At 40.1% G+C, this 23,023-nt stretch overlaps 1 protein-coding gene across 1 annotated transcript in view; it reads right to left on the bottom strand.

Annotated features, from left to right (window-relative positions):
* The window catches only part of IL18R1 (interleukin 18 receptor 1), a 41,386-nt gene extending 18,803 nt beyond the window's left edge, over window positions 1-22,583 (bottom strand). Inside the window, exons 1-6 of the mRNA XM_059406351.1 lie at window positions 22,499-22,583; window positions 17,248-17,332; window positions 13,092-13,335; window positions 9,221-9,386; window positions 5,873-6,023; window positions 3,891-3,953 (exon numbers count right to left, since the gene is read on the bottom strand). Of these exons, the coding sequence (XP_059262334.1) occupies window positions 3,891-3,953; window positions 5,873-6,023; window positions 9,221-9,386; window positions 13,092-13,335; window positions 17,248-17,305 (682 nt within the window). The 5' untranslated portion in view covers window positions 17,306-17,332; window positions 22,499-22,583. The remainder of the gene's footprint in view (window positions 1-3,890; window positions 3,954-5,872; window positions 6,024-9,220; window positions 9,387-13,091; window positions 13,336-17,247; window positions 17,333-22,498) is intronic.
* Window positions 22,584-23,023: the final 440 nt, after the last annotated feature.

Genomic DNA, 23,023 nt, shown 5'->3' with positions numbered 1-23,023 from the left:
TAGAACTCAACCACAATAGGAAGTTTGGAAAGAGCCCAAATACATGGAGACTAAACAGCATCCTTCTAAAGAATGAATGGGTCAACTGGGAAGTTAAAGAAGAATTGAAAAAAATCATGGAAACAAATGATAATGAAAATACAACAGTTAAAAAATCTGTGGGACACAACAAAGGCAGTCCTGAGAGGAAAATATATAGCGGTACAAGCCTTTCTCAAGAAACAAGAAAGGTCTCAGGTACACAACCTAACCCTCCACCTAAAGGAGCTGGAGAAAGAACAAGAAAGAAACCCTAAGCCCAGCAGGAGAAGAGAAATCATCAAGATCAGAGCAGAAATCAATGAAATAGAAACCAAAAAACAATAAATTAATAAAATTGATAAACCCTTCGCCAGACTTATCAAAAAGAAAAGAGAAAGGAACCAAATAAATAAAATCATGAAGGAAAGAGGTGAGATCACAACTAACACCAAAGAAATACAAACTATTATAAGAACATACTATGAGCAACTCTACGCCAACAAATTTGACAGTCTGGAAGAAATGGATGCATTCCTAGAGATATATAAACTACCACAACTGAACCAGGAAGAAGTAGAAAGCCTGAACAGACCCATAACCAGTAAGGAGATTGAAACAGTCATTAAAATCTCCAAACAAACAAAAGCCCAGGGCCAGACGGTTTCCCAGGGGAATTCTACCAAACATTTAAAGAAGAGCTAATTCCTATTCTCCTGAAACTGTTCCAAAAAATAGAAATGGAAGGAAAACTTCCAAATTCATTTTATGAGGCCAGAATCACCTTGATCCCCAAACCAGACAAGGATCCCATCAAAAAAGAGAGCTATAGACCAATATCCTTGATGAACACAGATGTGAAAATTCTTACCAAAATACTAGCCAATAGGATTCAACAATACATTAAAAGGATTATTCACCACGACCAAGTGGGATTTATTCCAGGGCTGCATGGTTGGTTCAACTTCCGCAAATCATTCAATGTGATACAACACATCAATAAAAGAAAGAACAAGAGCCATATGATACTCTCAATAGATGCTGATAAAGCATTTGACAAAGTACAGCACCCTTTCCTAATCAAAACTCTTCAAAGTGTAGGGATAGAGGGCACATACCTCAATATCATCAAAGCCATCTATGAAAAACCCACCGCAAATATCATTCTCAATGGAGAAAAACTGAAAGCTTTTCCGCTAAAGTCAGGAACATGGCAGGGATGTCTATTATCACCACTGCTATTCAACATAGTACTAGAAGTCCTAGCCTCAGCAATCAGACAACAAAAGGAAATTAAAGGCATCCAAATCGGCAAAGAAGAAGTCAAATTATCACTCTTCGCAGATGATATGATACTATATGTGGAAAACCCAAAAGACTCCACTCCAAAACTGCTAAAACTTGTCCAGGAGTTCAGTAAAGTGTCAGGATATAAAATCAATGCACAGAAATCAGTTGCATTTCTCTACACCAACAACAAGACAGAAGAAAGAGAAACTAAGGACTCAATCCCATTTACAATTGCACCCCAAACCATAAGATACCTAGGAATAAACCTAACCAAAGAGGCACAGACTCTATACTCAGAAAACTATAAAGTACTCATGAAAGAAATTGAGGAAGACACAAAGAAATGGAAAAATGTTCCATGCTCCTGGATTGGAAGAATAAATATTGTGAAAGTGTCCATGCTACCTAAAGCAATCTACACATTTAATGCAATTCTTATCAAAGTACCATCCATCTTTTTCAAAGAAATGGAACAAATAATTCTAAAATTTATATGGAACCAGAAAAGACCTCGAATAGCCAAAGGGATATTGAAAAAGAAAGCCAACGTTGGTGGCATCACAATTCCGGACTTCAAGCTCTATTACAAAGCTGTCATCATCAAGACAGCATGGTACTGGCACAAAAACAGACACATAGATCAATGGAACAGAATAGAGAGCCCAGAAATAGACCCTCAACTCTATGGTCAACTAATCTTTGACAAAGCAGGAAAGAATGTCCAATGGAAAAAAGACAGCCTCTTCAATAAATGGTGTTGGGAAAATTGGACAGCCACATGCAGAAAAATGAAATTGGACCATTTCCTTACACCACACACGAAAATAGACTCAAAATGGATAAAGGACCTCAATGTGCGAAAGGAATCCATCAAAATCCCTGAGGAGAACACAGGCAGCAACCTCTTCGACCTCAGCTGCAGCAACATCTTCCTAGGAACAACGCCAAAGGCAAGGGAAGCAAGGGCAAAAATGAACTATTGGGATTTCATCAAGATCAAAAGCTTTTGCACAGCAAAGGAAACAGTTAACAAAATCAAAAGACAACTGACAGAATGGGAGAAGATATTTGCAAACGACATATCAGATAAAGGACTAGTGTCAAAAATCTATAAAGAACTTAGCAAACTAAACACCCAAAGAACAAATAATCCAATCAAGAAATGGTTAGAGGACATGAACAGACATTTCTGCAAAGAAGACATCCACATGGCCAACAGACACATGAAAAAGTGCTCCATATCACTCGGCATCAGGGAAATGCAAATCAATACCACAATGAGATATCACCTCACACCAGTCAGAATGGCTAAAATCAACAAGTCAGGAAATGACAGATGCTGGCAAGGATGCGGAGAAAGGGGAACCCTCCTCCACTGTTGGTGGGAATGCAAGCTGGTGCAGCCACTCTGGAAAACAGCATGGAGGTTCCTCAAAATGTTGAAAATAGAACTGCCCTATGACCCAGCAATTGCACTACTGGGTATTTACCCTAAAGATACAAACGTAGTGGTCCAAAGGGGCATGTGCACCTGAATGTTTATAGCAGCAATGTCCACAATAGCCAAACTATGGAAAGAACCTAGATGTCCAACAACAGATGAATGGATCAAGAAGATGTGGTATATATACACAATGGAATACTATGCAGCCATCAAAAGAAATGAAATCTTGCCATTTGCGACAACATGGATGGAACTAGAACGTATCATGCTTAGCGAAATAAGTCAAGCAGAGAAAAACAACTATCATATGATCTCCCTGATATGAGGAAGTGGTGATGCAACATGGGGGCTTAAGTGGGTAGGAGAAGAATCAATGAAACAAGATGGGATTGGGAGGAAGACAAACCATAAGTGACTCTTAATCATACAAAACAAACTGAGGGTTGCTGGGCGGAGGGGGGTTGGGAGAAGGGGGGTGGGGTTGTGGACATTGGGGAGGGTATGTGCTTTGGTGAGTGCTGTGAAGTGTGTAAACCTGGCGATTCACAGACCTGTACCCCCGGGGATAAAAATACATGTTTATTAAAAAATAATAATAATAAAAAAAAGAAGAGAAAAAAAAACATGGTTTAGCATATGGGAATTTCTTCTTTACCTTCCTTCTTTCCTTTTTGGAAGGAATTACACACCTGGACACATTGATTTCATTAAGCCCTGTCTAGACAAATCTTAAATGTACAGTCAACTAAGTCCAATGATTCAAAGTCCATTGATTCATCAATCAAATGTTCAGACCACAGAACAAGTCTGAATCATTCCTCCAAAGCATTCTCTCACGGTTTCATATTTAAAAGTGACCGTAAAGACTATTAGAGAAAAGCCACCTCAGGGCGACCAAAACCCTATCTAAAAACCACAAACGGTTCTATCATGTTTTCAACAGACTGTTCATTTTCATCAGCCAAAAGATGGCAACATTCAAACAATGACAGGCTTTTCTTCCCTTTGTAATGTTCTTCACTAAACCTGGCATGCGTGAGGCACACACAATTGGAGTGATCATGAGTCAGATTTAGCCTTGGAAGACTCAGTGATACCCCCATTCCAAAATGCAGACTATATGTATGTCAAAATATACCTAACTCCACCTTCACATAGTTCAGCTTTGGTCCAAGAAGAACAGGAGTTATTTTGCTGCGATCTAAAAGTGAAAGAAGAAAAGAGGAATGTGTCAGCATTGCACTGAGCTCCTCTAAGACAAGTATTTGCAGGAACATAATGTTACCCCATGTAACAAAGATTCTAATAATCATCACTTTACACTTCTGTCATATTTTCAGTAACTAATGGTTGCGGCTAACAGTGTTTGTCATTTGCATTTCCATCTACTCAAAGCTAACGTAATGGGAGAAAACATCCTGAATTGGGTTTCCCTCAGCTCAAATCTGTAGTTTCGGCAACTAAAAGCCAGAGGAAGATGTTCATCCTGGCGGACAAACCCACCTGCAGGACTTAGATGTCAAGTCTCAGGGAACTGCCTTTCTGCTCTGTCTTTATTCCTCCAGTTGCCCCCCTGCCCCCTCAACTCCTCAGACAGGTGTACTGGGGACAGGGTCTCTACTCCTTGAGGTAGGCAAAGCACTCATTCTCAGGTGTCAACCCTTCCTGCTAAGGCACTCAGGGGAGCACCCTTTCAATTTTGTGTTCTGGATGCCTCCTTTGCCTCAGTGCTGGCTGGCCCTGGGGGGGGGGGGGTGTCCACACCTCTGGGCTCAGCTCTGCTTCTATTCCTGAATGACTTCTGACCCTGACTAGAGGAACCCAATTCTGTCTGCCTCAGCTTCCTTCTGAATGCTGTCATAGAAAAATGAGGGCAGCTTGTAACTGCAGAACACTGAGAGCACACATTGAACCTGCTGTGTTGTCAAGTTCTTCTTAGTCCAATGATCAGTACTGGCAACTTTCTTCATGACTTAGACTCTACCTTTTAGTACAGCTGGTGCTTCTCGGGCATTTACAAGTCATGTACAGAGCAGTCATTACTGGTGCTCAGCAAACTCCTGGGACTTACTGGTGCTCAGCAAACACAAGGCCTGTGCACAAGGAGTTATGCGAGACTGGGGAGCTCTCCTGAACCAGCACCCTGGTTAGGAAGTGTGGTGTTACAGAATGAAGGGTAGAGAACGGATTGGGAGTGGGTGGGTAAATCTGGAGGATGAAACTCGCAAAGTTGAAACTCCAGACGAGTCAGGTTTGATTCTTCTGGGATTCAGACTCTCTGGGCAAGCCTGGAATACCGACAGGGAGACAGGAGGATCTGGATGCCTCCAAAGAAGGAACTGTCAAGTCTTGAGAATACTGATGGACATGAGTTGACTCAAGGACAAAGGGGTGGTTTTATGGAAAATTGCTATTGCTTATCTTCTTCTAGATCTGTCTTTTGCCCCCCCCTACCTTCCCCCCCAGGAATGTCAGTAGGAACCTTGAGGGAGAGGTGCTATAAAAGGGTATCTTTAAGACGGTATACCATCCACTAAAACTTGAAGTGTACCATTGAAAACCCAGAGCACACTGTCCTCAGCAGGTCCTCCTGCCCACCTGTCATGGTCAACCTCTAAACTCAGCTCAGAGTCCCCTGACTCTGATCTTCCTTTGACTCTCTCTGCATCCTTAACACCTCACAGATGAATCTGGTTTCATAAGTGAGGGCACTCTTACATGTAATCAAATTCCTCTTCATTTCCTATTTCCCTGCCTCCTTTACCTGGAGGCTCAGTACAGTTTATTGAATATAGACACTTTGATTAATATCTGTTGGGCAAAAACATATCCTAAACCACGAGAGATTCCGCAAATTCCTCCATGAAATAAGAGCATTGGCTCATGGGAAGCTCATATATATAAAGGTCATTTACTACCACCGACCCCACCAAGCCAAAAAAAAAAAAAAATCTTTCCAGTGCAGTAAATGATGCCCCAGTGATTTGACCCTTATATTTGAGCTAGTGATGTGGTCACAACTCCAAGTAAGTTGCCTCTGGATTCCTGTGCTACATGACAAAGAAAACTCAGTTTTACAAAGATGCGTTTGTTTCTTTCTGATTCTCAAATTTCTCTTACCTCCAACTATGGTTATATTGAAGGTTTTGGTGACATGAAATAGTTTTCCATTATGAGGAATGAAATACACACAAGTGTAATATCCTTGATCTTCAAACTCTGCATTCTTCTGTAAAACTGCGTTTTTATTGTTCTCTATCTCTTGACAGTTCTGTTTTATAAAAAAAGAAGAAGAAAAATCAAGTTAAAATATTTTAAGTAAAAGCAGTATCATATAACATTGATTCAAATTTTTAAAAGATTTTTATTAAAAAGGGGAAACAGAATGAAAACTGGCAATTTCTGAGTCAAAGTCCCAGTGCTTTGGGATTGCTTCTGTGGCAACAATGATCCCATATCTGTTATTATCATTGTTATTAATACATGTTGGGAAACAGAATATAGGGGGGGTGCTGTAGCTGCTCCTGTCATTTTCTTTTCATCTCTCTCTTTTACACACAAAGGGTGGAAAGGGGAAAGAGAAAGGGAGAGGGAGACAGGAGGAAGGATGGAGGTAAAGGAGGAGAGAGAGAGAGAACGCGCGTGCATTACAACAAAAAAAAACCAACCCTGCTTGGATGTAAACTTTTGTAACACTTTTAGTCTAAGTCCATATACTCAGGACTACCCGTCCTGGGGGTGGGAGCAGAATTACACACATACCTGAGTACTTAGAAGACCACCCACCCCCTTCATGTCTTCCACCAGAAGTCAGAGGACTGATTAGAAATTTATCAAGAATATTCAAATCCATAGGCACACACAAACATGTCTCTCCATCACAAATTTCCACAGAGGTCACAAGAAAGAATGGTAAAATAGCCACCTTCTTCAATCTAGCCATCAGCCACCCATAGAAGAGGTTCTGAAGCGATCTAAGATCCAGATATGGAATATGGAAACTAAACTGCTAATTTGACTATGCTATACCGTTTCTGAAAACAGCAAACAAGGACAATGTACTGCCCACAGACCTCTCTTGAAGGTACCAAAGCTGGCAGCAACTGGGGCTAGACCCAGAGGGTGCTTAGCATGGGTCTGTGAAGCATTCACATGTGTTCTCACTTCAGCAAATTGTTTCTATGTATGGCAAACTTTTATGACCCCAAAGGCTTTTTAATAAGGCACTTTAAAATATCAAAGACTCTTCACTTTTATTTCCAATCATTTGTTTTCTGATTTAGCTTCCTTGCCCTCCTCCCCTCAGGTAGGCCATGATCTGTAAATAGGCTGAGAATACTGAACCCTGTTTTTAATCATCTAGCTAGAAATATCCTCAATAGATCTATTTTCTAAATTTAAATATCCACATGTTGAGATATCATGAAACCTAGTACACTGAAACTCACAAATTTATATGTACCGTCGAATATTTGCACTTTTGACAGGAAATAGAGTCAAGTCAACTCAGGACTGACTCAGACACTTAAAAAACTTTTGGCTAAGAGCTCTCCTTCAAAAATCTCTAGTAAACAGTGGTGAACCAAAATATGCGAACAAAGTTTTCTAGGAAATCATCTGTAGCTTCAACTCTCTGAAGGGCTTCTCTCTGGTTCATTCTCCCATAGAATTCTTTAAAATTTCTGTAACAGAGTTACATTTGTCCAGTTTGTTCTTCTAGAGAAATAATATAATTTGTGTTGGATGTCTGCATGTATGTACGTTATGTATGTAAATTAATTATATATGCATATATAAGTTTATATATGATATATTTGTGAATGTATATATAATCTCCATAGTATTGTCTAAAAGAGCTCTTACAATTCAAGTAAAAGGTACACCAGCTGAAGAAAATAGATAATCCACAAAAGAAGTAATACTAAGGTGTAATAAATATACAAAAATGTTCAATTCCTTATTAAGAAAAGAAATGGGAAAAAAACTACTAAAAATTACAGAAACTGTGCATGTCAAATTTCACAGTGCATGGTGGTGGTTGAAAAGGGGTTTTGAACTAGCTCCCCAGAGAGTTGTTTAATAATGTGGAGCAAAAGCTGTAAATGTACTCATAGCCTTTGAGCCAATAATTCTACTTTAGGGATGAGATTGAAGAATAAAATCATACATACACCCTAAGACTTATGAGAATGATATTTATTTTAGCCTTGTAAATAATAGTGAAAAGTAGGAAACTAACAAATGCCTAATACCAGGGGAACAGTTAAACACAAGTGTGAGAAACAACAGAATCCCATATTTGGAAGGATGTTTAAAGATGTAGGGGAATAATTACTGTATAATTTTTAATGACTAGAGGAAAAATATAAGCCATTAAAAATACAATTTTTATTTTAAAAAGTATTTTATAATTACCACTTTTAAAAAATAGTTGTTCACACACACACACACACACACACATCCCAAAGTCTCTGGCTGGTGGAATTCTGAGTGAGCTCTGCTCTCTTCACTGTGCATTTTTCCATCTTCCATTTTTATAAAAGGAACTCGTATGTTTAGAAAAAAAGTACATATACAATAGAATGTAAAACTTTAAATATATGTGGCAGAAGAAAATGAAAATCCATAAGCTAGCATTCTTAGAAATTATCAAAAGAGAAGGAAAATGAAGGAGGGGCAAGGATGAGGAAGCTGTTCCCATTTCCTGAACACATACCATGGGGCAGGAGCTCATCTGAGCAACCCTGTGGGGAGCACCTTGCTCAGATGGCTATGAGTACATTTACAGCTTTTGCTCCACATTATTAAACAACTCTCTGGGGAGCTAGTTCAAAACCCCTTTTCAACCACCACCATGCACTGTGAAATTTGACATGCACAGTTTCTGTAATTTTTAGTAGTTTTTTTCCCATTTCTTTTCTTAATAAGGAATTGAACATTTTTGTATATTTATTACACCTTGCTTCCAATCCTCTTCTCATTTTGGATTTTTGTCTTTTTTTTCCTCAAGTCTTAAGTTAAAATATTTTTTAAAAGATTTTATTTATTTATTTGACAGAGAGAGATCACAAGTAGACAGAGAGGCGGGCAGAGAGAGAGAGAGAGAGAGAGAGAGAGAAGCAGGCTCCCCGCTAAACAGAGAGCACGATGCGGGGCTCGATCCCAGGACCCTGAGATCATGACCTGAGCCGAAGGCAGAGGCTTAACCCACTGAGCCACCCAGGCGCCCCAAGTTAAAATATTTTTTAAAGACTTATTTGTTTAAGAGAGAGAGAGAGAGGGAGACCGTGGTGGGGTGGGGCAAAGGGAAAGGAGAATCCCAAGAAGACTCTGGGCTGAGCCCGGAGCCTGACGTTGGGCTCAATCTCATGACCTTGAGATCATGACTTGGGCTGAAATCAAGAGTATACACTTAAACCACTGAGCCACCTAGTTGCCCCTTAAGTTAAAATATTTTAAAAGTGCTACCTTATACAGTGATGTTCTGTTGGCCAGTTTTTCATAGTGTGTATTTATACATTTGACTCGCAAAGATTTCTGAACTTCCACAGGTTTACTAATTAGTAGTTTTTCAGCAAAACATCTGTGTTTACTTTTTCCAATGACATTTAATTTCCATTCACGTGTATTATTTCTATGAAATAAAGGTTTAAAGATATTTTATGATTAGTACAGAGACTTTGCAAATACGACCTTTTAGTAACCAGTCCACCCACCTTATTTTCATATTAAGAGGCTCATTCACTGATGCCCAGACCCTGCTGTGTCCCATTTTGGTTCAGTGTAGCAAGGCTAAAGGGCGGTGAAAGAGAAAAACCCGAGCAGTTCCACACACACAAACACACTCACCCTATGCAGAGCATATATTATGGGTGTCTGAACAGAAATGTCTAAAACTTCAATGATCTTTGGAGATGGACAAGTCCAAAGATTCTCAACTCAGGATGGGACAGTAGCAGTGGGTTGATGAGGTCCACAAACAGACTCCTAAACTTGTTTTCTGGAAGTCTGTATAAATGCACTGGGTTTTATATTTCTCTGGGTGGTTTCTTCCAATCCTCTTCTCTTACTGTTGATTAAAGCCAAGTCTGGAGTGACTGCATAGCTATATTAGCATTCTACTAAGTAAACATTAGTTTGAGTAGATTTCATTGATGTTGTTCCTTCTGATTAGAAATTAGTAATCTGGAAGATGAAACCACTTTAACACAGTTTTTAAAAAGGAACTTCTAAACAAGGAAATGTTTGCAACGTGAAGTTTGTTGAAACTGCATATATGACATATAGATCCCCATACTAAATACAATAGACATGTGTTAAGTTGTCCTCTGTGTACCACAGGCCCTTATAGTCCCCCTCTAGGTCTGCAGGAGCATGGAAGGAAGACTAGCACTCACTGAGCTCTAGGCAATGTACTGTGCATGTGCAAAGGGGATGATGATTTCTCTTATGTGAAATAAGAAAGCTAAACTTCACTTAAAGCTGAGTACCTGGCCCAAGTTCCCACACCAGTCAGCAGCAAGGTCAAGATGCAAAACAATTCGGTTTGGCACTAAAGGCCAGGCCTGCACTGCCCAATACTATACTCTCACATACTCCCAATACTATACTTTGGAGCCAAAGGCAGATGCTGGCTGGGCGGGAAGCTATGAGTGCACTGACAAGCTGTCCCAAAAGTTAAAAGCAGTAGGTCAAAGGCCATGGAATATAATAGAGCTACCCTGCCCTTGGAAAGGATTCAGAATCCCATTGACATTATCTTCTTCTCAAATGTGTCTAATGTTTTCCCAACTTCAGCCCTGCTGAGCTGGACAGAGATGTATTTCTAAATCTTTCTGTCCTTTTGCTTCTGAGGAAGAGAGTATATGCATATTTCCAACTTATTGGGCCATATTGTTCTCTACCTCTGCAGTCCCCAATTCCTAACACCCAGTAAGTACTGACTGGCAGAATGCCTCCATGTTCCAGCCACCGCACTGGAAATGAGGAAACAAGGGGACACCGACCGTCCTTGCTCAGGGAGCTTGAAGGCCAGTGTGATGCTGAGGCCAACTGCCCCAAAGCTGTAACCATTCCTGTTACCTTACAAGGCCATCCATTCCTCGTCACAGGAGCCACTTGTGCCACACAAGAGGGGATTTGTAAAGCTCTAGCATTCTTGGGAGGCCCCTTACTAAGCCAATCTAGAACGTGACTGTGAGACTTCTGCATGTGCTTTTCTCTCTATCTCCATGCCCTTCCCTCAAGCATCAAAAACCCCCCTCTCTCCTGCATCCCCTCCCTTCTTGGTGGATTTCCTTCTTAAATTTGATCTGACTTCACAATTCACATATCAGTCTTCAGGGACCTTTGATTATTAGCTGAAGATTCCCAAAAAACAAAAGGATTATGGTTCTCAGGGAGGGATTCCAGGGTTGGAATCTGGTCTTCGACAGATTCCATGTGAAATTAAAAAGACTTACTCACCTAAATCTGTGCACACATGCACACATGTGCACACACACACACACAGGTGTCCCAAATTTAAAGAAATCCCCATCTTCAATGCCCCTATGCATCCAAAACAACCTGTGTAGGTTCCCATTGATTTTCTCTTTTTCTTTCTTTTTTAAAAAGCTTTATGTATTTATTTAAGAGAGAGAGTGACCACAAGCTAGGGGAGAGGGCAAAGCAGACTCCCTGCTGCAGGGAGCCTGATGAGGGGCTCAATCCCAGGACCCCAAGATCATGACTGGAGCCAAAGGCAGATGCTCAGCTCAACAGACTCAGCCACCCGCATGTCACGCCCCCTCACCCCCCACCCATTGATTTTCAAAATCACTGTCAAGGCTCTCCTCAGTCCATCACTTTAGTCTCACATTATTGCTCAGCCTCTAACATCTTTCAAAGTTCATCACCACAGCCACTGAGCCACCTTGCTTTTCCTGCCCTGTCAGATCATCTTCCTAGATCTCCACACTTCTCCAACAGCCTGTTTCTAAGTTGATGCTTCCACTTTGCCTTCCTAACCCAGGCTATGTTCTTCACCCTCCCTATCAGAGAGACAGTTAATGGCTTTTGTCCCTATCTGTCTCCAAGCGTCCTCTGTGGATAACTGGCTCTTCTTCCCCTCAATGCGTTCTTCCTGCCCTGTCCAGGGTACTTCTTCCATTTAAATCATACCTTTATTCAATCAAGCTATGGAGATTTTTTTTAACCCCATTTGTGAGTATTCATTCTACCTTAGTGCAAAAACACCCAGCTGTGACCTACTTCTAGAATCGTCCCTCTTCAGGGAACACATAAAATTTATAATAGGTCAAAACAAACAACAGAAAAAGAGTTCTTGAATTTCTTTCTGACTCCTGGAGGTTCCTATGTATAGAAACAAACCTAAATGACCTCATTTTGTGCAAAACCATGCAAGTGATAACAAGGTTTCACCAGGATGCCTCACTCTGCTCCCAACACCACCGTTGATAACGATCGGGACCTAACCCAGAAATCTACTACACCCAAGAGCACACCACCACCACTCCCTCAGTTGGCCCTGAGCTCTCTTTCACCAGATCAGATCTTAGATCTTAGCCTCTGATCTCTATAATCAAAACCAATAATCCATCAACAGAACATTGCTTGTCCCAGTTGCTCCTTCCCAGCCTACCAAAGAAAGTATAGAGAAAACCTAATTCAGTGATAGTCACTGAAACATTCAGTTGGTTTTTCTAATTTCATAGAACTGATGATTCCTGGACTCTTGATTATGAGCGTCCTGGCATAGACTACAGAGGTTTGTCCCATGAAGGTCATGCAAAGCCTTTTCTGTGCTCTTCTTTCTCACTGCCCCTGGCTGTAGGTCTGTGATGGGCTGTAAGGCTCACACATCCTTCACTCACACTTCCACCAGATACCCAACAAACCCTGGAAAACTGGCTCGAGATGAGTCTACACCCCTTCTGACCCCGAGCCCGAGCCTGAGGACACCACCTGGGAAGCTGACGTTGCCCCCCCTCATCGCATGGTCATTAAGGAGTCTTCACTGATCCCATCTGACCAGTGACTCTACACCATAGGAGCAGCTGAATTTTAAAGTGAATTTCATTTGGCACCCACTTATCTTTGGTAAGAATCCCCTAAAAGAAATATTAAGGTCCTCTTTCACAAAGATCACTAAGCAGATAAACACAAGGGCAAATATTTAACTTGATTTTTCCATAACAAAGTATTTATTGCATGGTGTAGGAAGGGCAGGGGAGAGTAAATGCACAGATTATCCTCTCGGATTGTTGTATATCTGATTTGCTGAGCTAAGCCCAAGAGTGTGATGAACAATGCTGACACAAAAAGAAGCTATACTCACCCCATATGGAAAAAGTAAGATCCACTGTCCTCCAGTTCCACTGGCCAAAACTCCAAAACATGATCATACAGAGAAATTCTGGGAAAACTGCTTGAGTTTAGCTCAATGCGCCCGTGGGATCCACTACTCTTGTACCATCTTACGGCGGCTGTTTCATTCTTGGGCTCAGGTGCTAATGAGCAATATTTCAGATAGAAAGGCTCTCCTCTGACTGCGGTGATGTTAAAGCGTAAAGTACAGGTTTCTTCATAAAATTAGCAAAGTAGAAGGAAAAAAACCGAGAATGACAAAAGGTGAATGTTTTTTTTCCTAATGGATGAGCCAAATAAGCCAGGTGAGTAAGAAAGTCCTGAGCAACCCCAATATCTCAGTCTTGTGAGTTCTCATTTTAGGGTCAATCTTTCCAACACTAAGAGACAGGTCAATCTTTCCAACACGAGGACACTCTCAGGGCATAAATGAAGACAAAATTTCCAACAACTTTTTTCAAACAGGGCATCACCAAAACCTAACTTACCAGAGCAAGAAGACAGATGAATACAATGAAAGCTTTTCAAAGAAAATGTTATACATGACAGCTTCCTCCTAAGGAAAGCCACAGAGGTCACAGTGTTGCCACACCCACCCCCCAAAAAATTTCGCTAGCTGGGACATCTCCACGGAAATCAAAACAAGAAATCTAGAGGCCTCAGAGTTCCTCACCTGGCTCACCAGAAATGTACCTTTAATCAGTTTACCTGACCATTCCCTGGGCAACCCAGGGGACAGTTAAGGGGCTCCTGTGTAGCTCAGAGTGTGAGTGAGCCCATTATCTCTCCAAGTTCCCACATGAATCATCAAGAAGTGATTAATACAGTATCACTCCCAGTCTGGGTATCTGTTAATTCCCTCCTTGAGTGCTCTTGCAAGCTTTCCCTCTCCCTCCCTCCCTCTTTCTCAACCAACCCAGGTACTCTGGCAGGTTATCTGATCCTTTCGGCTAAGAGAGTCATCATTCCCCTTGTTTTGAACTTCCGATAGTTCAAAGCCCTCATGGACCCTTTCCATATCCTGTTCTCCAGCGGCTCCAGCATGCCCTTTTATTGGATTCAAGTATAAATAACATCCAGTGTTATTAGTTTCAGGTGTACAATATATTGATTCAACAATTCTATACTTTACTTGGTGTTAACCATCATTCAATGTCGTCATCCTTTATCACATACAATGTTATTACAAAATTATTGTCTATACTGCTTATGCTATAATTTTCACCCCCATGATTTATTTATTTTATTATAATAACTGGAAGATTTACTTCTTAATCTCCTTTATGTATTTTACTCTCCCATGCCTCCCTTCTGGCAACCACCAATTGCTTCTCTGTATTTTAAAGAGTCTGCATTTGCTCATTGGTGTATTCATTTATTTTTTAGGTTCCACATATAAGCAAAATTATATGCTATTTGTCTTTCTCTTTCTGACTTATTTCACTCAGCATAATACACTTTAGGTCCATCCATGTTGTCCCAAATGGCAAGATCTTACTCTTTTTTGTGGTTGAATAATATTTTAGTGTATGTGTGTGTATATATATATATATATACACATATATATATCCACCACTGTCTTCATCCATTCATCTATCAATGGATAGATAGCCAACACTGCAGTCAACATAGGGATGCATGTATCTTTTCAAATTAGTGTTTTTGTTTCCTTTAGATAAATACTCAGAAGTGAAATTACTGAATCGTATGGTCTATTTGTAATTTTTTGAGGAACCTCCATAGAGTTTTCTGCAGTGGCTGCCATCAATTTACTTTCCCACCCACTGTGCCCTTTAACTGAATTTTGAGAATGAGAATCCTTAAATTAAGTAGAGCATTTCTCTGAAGGCATGGAGAAAATGCCTCCTCTCCAGTTAGGGTCTATTTCTCAAAGCAACGGTCTGGTTTTAACTCAATGTTGTTAACCACAATGTCAAGAGGAAGTGGCTCAAATGGTAGAAGCATTCTTTGAAAACATGGATGTCAAATTTACCTCAAAGTACAAGTGTTAATGTATACCGATCTTGAGTTTGGTGGTTGTTATAGAAACTCCATCTTACATTTCACTACTTCAACACAGAAGGTGTGATACATGTGTAAGTGTTGGTGTTAGTTTTATTTGATATCCAAAAGGATAGCAAGTCAAAACCAATTTCACTTATTTTCCTGTTTCAGGGATGTGATATCCATAAAACAAAGGACACAGATCCTACAGTCTATACTCATAATGTCTCCAATAGACATCCATGTTGCTGCATGAAGCACTGATTTGTGCTTTCCTCATAGGTAGTACATCCAATCGTGTTCATATTTGACAATTTATCCATTCTATGGGTGTTGAACGTATGGGTTATTTCTAGGTTTTGGTCACACTTATAAAACCCCAAATACTTCTATAACAACCTGTGCTTGTGTTGTGATAGACACATCCACCATTTCTTTGAGGGAGGATCTATCATTTGCAGAAACCTAACCTGGCTGACATATTCTCCAGGGGTAGATGGTAGGAGATTAAAAGTTCATGCTCCCCTAGCAGCTAACAGCTTCCGCTACCTAATCTTCAGCTTCACACTGTCGGCTTTGTAGATTAGAAATGGTTTTTGGTTGAAAAAAAAAATGAATGGTGTTCAAAATGTATGGACTGTCCAGAGCAGCTCCTCCCATTCCTACATGAACAGAGAGCAAGAATCCAACAGGTCAACAACCTAGACCCTGTGGAAGGATGGGTACATTTGGAAATGTCTAGAGTTTGAACCATATATGGGATATTGTCATTCAACTTCTACTTGGTTAAATTAATCCTCATGTGGAATATTGTCATATTTGTCCAGAGTCAACCCTTTATGAAAGGTGCTCTTCAGACACCTAAAAGGACAAAGAGCTGGGACCTTAGTAGCCTTATAGAATTGGCTGTGACTATTTTTGAACCTGAAACATGTGTCATCATAACTTGGGAGCAAGGTTATTAGTGCATGTCTATGGAACAAGGTACTCAAGGTGCACATTTTCTTGCATCTTGCTTTTTCACTCTGCGGTTCGTAACACATTAGTCATCTGGCATCAAGAGGAGCACATCTACCTCCTTCCTTTTACATCTGGGTAGTATTGCATTATCTGGATCTCAACAAAAATGGACCCACTTAAGTAAATATGGGACTGGAATTATTTGAAAGTATCAATAACTTAAATTCCCTATCTCTTCAGCAATAATTCTCAAAGTAGGGGATATGGGCTCATGTGTCACCCCCTCCTATATAACAGAACAAGTCAAATCAGTATTTGTGTTGCCACCTAGTCCTCCAAAGCATAAGGAGAACTGTGCTAATCAGTCATGAATCTTTTCTCCAAAGAATTCTGATGAACCCACAGAACCTTTCTTGATAAAAGTCTCCAAGCCATCACTGCTAATCAGTCTTTTTTTTAAGATTTTATTTATTTGACAGAGAGAAATCACAAGTAGGCAGAGAGGCAGGCAGAGAGAGAGAGACTGGAGGAAGCAGGCTCCCCGAGGCACAGAGAGCCCGACGCGGGGCTCGATCCCAGGACCCTGGGATCACGACCTGAGCCGAAGGCAGAGGCTACTGCTAATCAGTTTTAACTTGTACCTGCCACCTGATATAAATCCTACTTGCTTTTCCCAGTCTATGCAGTCTTCCTTATGTACTCTTTCTAACTGGAATATTTACCACTCACTGTCTTCACTACCTAAATAATGAGATGAGTCTTGGTCTTCATGTTGGAAGAAAAAGAAAAAGAACTTTCTAAAAATCAATAATAAAGATCGCTGTGAACTCTTCAGTTTTAAATAACATAAAGCAGATTTTCATCTCAGACCAAAGTAATTCGTTTCCAGATACAATCCTACTCTCTCTGCATAAACTCAGAGAACTAAATCTTTTCCTTTTCATTAAACCCATAGGATTCTTTACTTGATTTCATTCCTATGAACCTTTTGTTCTCTATGCCAGGGACATCAAAGGGTTGACAACTTTCACAGTAAAATGTAAAACCACTAATTTTAATAAATTCAGCATCCTCAACAGCCACCTCCACATACAGAAGTGAAACCTTGATATTCCCTCTAGACTACCCATTAAGTATGCTTATGAATGATTATGTTTACTTACCTGAGGTGCTTGTAAACATAAACATCAGAAATGTCAAGAGTAGTTCTATACGATGCATTTGAGGATTCTGCTTCTAGTGGTTTCTCTGGAGAACAGAATAAGATAGGTTCAGCCAAAATTTGCAAACAAACATACACCTGTATCATGAAGGAGATTTTTAAAAATCTGGCGCACAGACTTTTTTTTTAAAAATCAGTGAAGTAAGTTTTCATATCTCTTTATATACTCACCAAGTATTCTCAGAACTTTCAGCCACATAGAATTCATAAAATTTCAAGGTAATGAACTTCAGCATCCAGAAAAAAATTCCTGTGTGTGCAATTTTCTAATACAAGTGAGTCTGCTGTATTTTGAGCCTGGTCTACTAAACCTTACCTCAAAGGTCAAAGGTGAGAACAAAAATATTTCCAGAAAATCTACTGCTCTATGAATAGAATGTCTGCGGTATACTGAGATATGTATGGCAGGTCTGCCCATGTACAGATGTGTGTGTCTGTGTGTGTGTCCTTTTTTCTCTCATCATACCAAAATGCTCATCATAATCTTCATCTGTGGCTTGAATTTTTTTAAACAATTTTATTTATTTATTTATTTATTTATTTATTTATTTATTTGTCAGGGAGACGGAGAAGGAGAGCACAAGCAGGCAGAGTGGCAGGCAGAGGCAGAGAGAGAAGTGGGCTCCCTGCTGAGCAAGGAGCCCAATGCAGTACTCAATCCCAGGATCCTGGGATCATGACCTGAGCCATGGGCAGCAGCTCAACCGACTGAGCCACCCAGGTGTCACTTGTGGCTTCGGTTTTTAAATATCCAACTCCCTTCTTCAGAACTAAGTTCTTTATAAGTTAGGAACTGAGTCTATTTTGTTCATTAATATATCACCAGAGTCCAGAACAATGCCTAGCACAGAATAAGCATTAATACTTGCTACACAGGAATAGGTGTATGGGTGTGTGTTTATTTGAGGGAAATGGGGAGACAAAACAGGAGTTTCCTACACTCCAAATGCCTAATCTCCATGAACTCAAATATGTGTTGAATTTCAATCCTACTCAATCCATCTTTTATCCTATGAATTACAGATTTAGAGAGTAGAACGGAGGAAGGGGGCATTGGGTCTCTGACACTAGTGTGAATATTGCATAAGCAATCCCATGATCCTTGCACAGTACACACCAAACTCCACTGGGTGGACAGAAGAGCTTGCTTCCTGGGGCACACAAACCTGGGTCAGCTTTCCAGCTTGAGCCTTGACTACTGGTGTAACCTTAGACAAGTTACTTAAAGTCTCAGATCTTATCTACTCATTACCAAAATGGAGATGAGGAAGAAGGTCTATCACCAAAATTATTGGTCCTATCTTCTCATTACCAAATGTAATAAAATCTACCTTATCTGCTCACTACCAAAATGGAGATGAGAAGAAGGCCTATCATCAAAATTATTGAGTCATTAGATGAGCTAAGTAACAAAAAGCTTTCTGAATGCCTGGTAACCTCTCAGTCCCAGATAATTCTGTTACCAACTGCCACTCACCTCCCATATTTAAAAAAGGAGGAGGAGGAGGAGGGGGATGGGGGGAAGACTGTTAATGCCCAATTCCTGGATGAAGTTTAGTGGCTAAGGGGTCAAATTATTTACATCAGAACAGTGCCAATATCAGTAAACTTAATGTAACCATAAACTTAAGTAAACTTAAACTAAATCTTAATGAATAACAAAGCATCTGCTGTAATTTCCAAGAAATAACAACCAATAAAGTAAAGACAAAGAGTTAACTACATATGGAAAGCACAAACTGTTCAAAACCAAATTAGATCTCTATGGTTCTATGGTTTGAAATCAACCCCTCACCCCCACACACATACAGACATTTATTATTAACTATCCATTCTCTTGCCTCAGATAGAAAGAAAAGTATTGTTTCCTCTGGTTAAGGTTGACACAGCCTTGTAAAGGGCACTGTGTTTTCTTCTTGGTTTGGGTTTCTGTTAATTTTTAAGGTCTGCTGAGAGATAAAGTTTCTATGAAATAATTTAGTATTCTGATGAGTTACCTCTGAGTTTCAATATGAAACATGTTATGATCCCAAATTAGCTGATATTGGCACTGTTCTGTGTGTGTAGATACATAAATTTTAATGTACTTATTATAGATTTAAAAGATAAAGATATTAAATAATAGAACTCATTTCCAAAAGAAAAGCTGTTCTAAGAAATGTCATAGATATCCTACTATTAATAAGACATACATAGAAGATTATAAATATTAAATTTCTTGCATGAAGGAATTTGGGGGGGTAGTGTTGTGTTTTACATTGATTTATTTTTTTGCCTTTCCATAATTTTTAAATTTTTTTCTTTCTTTTCTTTCTCTTTCTTTTTAAAAAATTGTTTTTGATTTCTAAAGTAGTATATTGCCCAATATAGGACATTATAAAATGAAGATTGAAAAGAAGAAAATGATCTCAATATGCATAATACTTTAACGTGCTTCATTGTACTTTTTCTGCATGATTTTCAAATAATTAAGATGTTAAAAAATGTTCATATCCTGCATTTTCTACTTAATCAATGATCACTTTGCTGTGTCACAAAAATCTCTTTGTTAATATCATTCTTAATTGCTACATATATCCCTCAGTATGTGTCTATTATAATTTATGATATGTTTTATTACAAAATAATCCCTATGATTATCTTTCTGTGTTAGGCGGTACAGATGAGGTTTGGGAGCACAGTCTCTGGCGCCAGACTAGCTGGATTTGAATCCTCATCCTATTCTTTCCCAGCTGAATAACTTTGGACAAATCACTTATCCTCCCTGCTCTTCAGCTTCTTTATCGAGGAAAGAGAATAACAATACCTCCTCCCCGAAGTGATGTGAAGGTTTCATGAATTACTGTCGCAAAGTATCCATGTGTCATAAATATCACTTCAATGTTAGTTACTTATCTACCTTTTTAATTATTTTCTTGGTGTTATGACAATGGCAATACAGTTTATAGGATAGAGAATACATTTTAAGCATGATAAACACTTACTACCAAACTGCATTCCAGAAATGTAATAATTCATACTCCTCAGTTGTGGAAGATAATATACATCTAGCACACCCATATAAGCATTGGGCATCCTCATTCTTTAAATGTAATTCACTCTTCAAATTGGTAATGATGTCTCATGGTTTTCTTAAACCTGCATTCTGCTGATATAAATATGGGAGAATATTAAGCATATAGTTTTTAGCTATTTTATTCCTGTGTGTATGAAATATCTTTTTATGCCTTTGGTCCAGTTCTTAGATGTTTTAGTGTTTTGTTTTGTTTTAATTTGTTGAGTTTACTTTCAAATTCTTCCTTTTCTGTTTTCACATCTGGGAGACTACATTTACAAAGTCAAGCCCACCATGATTTCCTTTGTGACTTTTCCATTATTTTTCCATTGTTGAACATTCCTTTCCCCTCAGTGGTCAGATGCATACTCAAGGTATACTTTCTTCATTTTTATGGCTTAGGGATTTTTGTTTTTTGTTTTTTTACATTAGAACTGTTTTACCCATCAACAATTTTCTTGTTTGGTATGAAGCTAGGTCTAACTCAACTTGTTTTTCTCAAAGAGCTACTAATTCCTTCTCTGTAATTAAAGAGTCCTGCCATTCCTTTACAGTGTGCTGACAGTATAGTTAATCACGTACAGGTTGTCTGCAAGCGCTCTACGGAGATCTAACAGCATGACCGCTTGGGAGCAAATACGTGCACTGTGCATGCGTGTGTGTGCAAACACGTGTGCATGCCCAAGCATGCGTGCACACACCACTCTCTCCTCTTCCTCTGTGCTTTGTTTTTCCATTCATCGCACGTGTCCCCAACTGACATACTTTATGTTTGTTTATTATTTGCTAAATTGATGAATGCATTCAATTCATCAAGTATAAACTGTTTGGTGTCTTAGGTGATCATTTGATCCTCTGTAACACCTGCCTAATCTTACCTTTGAAATACTTCTAATATCATGACATCTCAGAAAATACATTGTAACAACTGATATGAAGGCTAGGGCACTCATCGCCCCCTGGAACTTAAATAACAATAACAACCACCACCACCACCACCACCACAACATGTTGGTCCCCAGTCAGACAGCTGAGGTACAGTCTAAGCATCCTGACTGATAAAAATCCTCCAGGTGATTCTAATATGCAACCATGGTAGACAATAATCTAGGGGACTTATTTGTATACCTAAAAGTAAATTTAATATATCAGAAGTATATATTTTTAACAATAAGTTACTATTCAAGACATATTGAGTGTGTGTGTGTGTGTGTATATATATATATATATATATATAAAACGCATCTACTCAATATTTAAAACTATACTAATGTATATACATATCTGCATGTATACATATATATATACACAGCCCCTACATATGATGGCTCTACTTAGGTTTTTTTGATTGTGTGATGGTGCAAAAGAGATACACATTCAGTGGAAACCATATTTGGATTTTGAATTTGGATTTTTTCCCCAGGCTAGTGATATGCTCTATGATCCCCATCAGCTGCAACTCCTAGTCCCCATGGGGATCATGAGGGTAAACAAGAGATACACTTACAACCACTCTGTACCCAAGCAACCATTCTGTTTCTCCCTTTCAGTGTACTATTCCACCAATTAAACAAGCTATTCAATTATTATTGACGCCTTATTATGAATTAGATGTCGTGTTAGAGGCTTTGCCCAACTGTAGGCTGATGGAAGTGTTCTGAGCACCTTCAAGGTAAGCTGGTCTAAGAGTGTTGTTCAGGAGGTTAGATGTATTAAATGCATGTTCCAGTGACAGGCTATTCCCAGCTTCAGCGGGGTTTTTCAGAACTACCATTGGGGCGCCTGGGTGGCTCAGTGGGTTAAGCTGCTGCCTTCGGCTCGGGTCATGATCTCAGGTCCTGGGATCGAGCCCCACATCGGGCTCTCTGCTCTGCGGGGAGCCTGCTTCCTCCTCTCTGCCAGCCTCTGTGCCTACTTGTGATCTCTGTCTGTCAAATAAATAAATAAAATCTTTAAAAAAAAAAAAAAGAAGAAGAAGTGGAGGAAGATCTGTACAAATAACGGCACTCGTTATTAACGGATCTTGTTTTTTAAGCCCTGCCCCGAGGCTGGGGCGCCTCTTGCCCCTTCCTTGGCGGGCTGGAGGAAGAGGGCAGTGGGAAGGGGGTGCGGCTGGCGGCGGGGCGCGGCTCCTTACCTTCAGAGCCGAGTTCCGCGAGGCCGCGGCGGGGGCGGCCGTCCCTCCTGCACTCTGGTCGCGACGGCGGAGGCAGGGTTTCCAGAAGCAGGTGAGAAACTGCGGTGCGCTGCCTCCCTAGCTACTGGGACTGGGAAACAGGAAAGGAACGAGAGGAGCCACAAGTGTGATTAAAGATGTAAGGCAACTAGAGAAGGTTGGGGAAAGAAAGGAAAAAAAGAAAAAAAGAAAAAAAAAGGAAGAGAGTAAGAGGAAAGAAAAGGCGTCTGGCAGCCGCGGAGGCTGTGGTGGGACGCAGTTCCGTGTCCGCAGTGCGAGGTGGGGCGCTGTTCTATACCGCGGAGTGTCCCGGGTCTGGGATGCTCCTATCAGAGATGCTCCTCGTCGGGGATTCCTCCCAGTGAGGATCGGGGCTGGGAATCCTCCCAGTTCGCGGTTTTCCTAGGTGGGGGCGGGGGGTACGCCCGGTTCCGGATGCTTTGGCTCTGGGGTGCTCCTAGTCTGGGGCGCCCCTTGGAGCGTACC

The sequence above is a fragment of the Mustela nigripes genome, chromosome 7, assembly GCF_022355385.1.
Source record: "Mustela nigripes isolate SB6536 chromosome 7, MUSNIG.SB6536, whole genome shotgun sequence".
NCBI lineage: Eukaryota > Metazoa > Chordata > Mammalia > Carnivora > Mustelidae > Mustela > Mustela nigripes.
The sequence above is the reverse complement of the archived record's forward strand: the minus strand, read 5'-3'. Positions and strand labels throughout refer to the sequence as shown.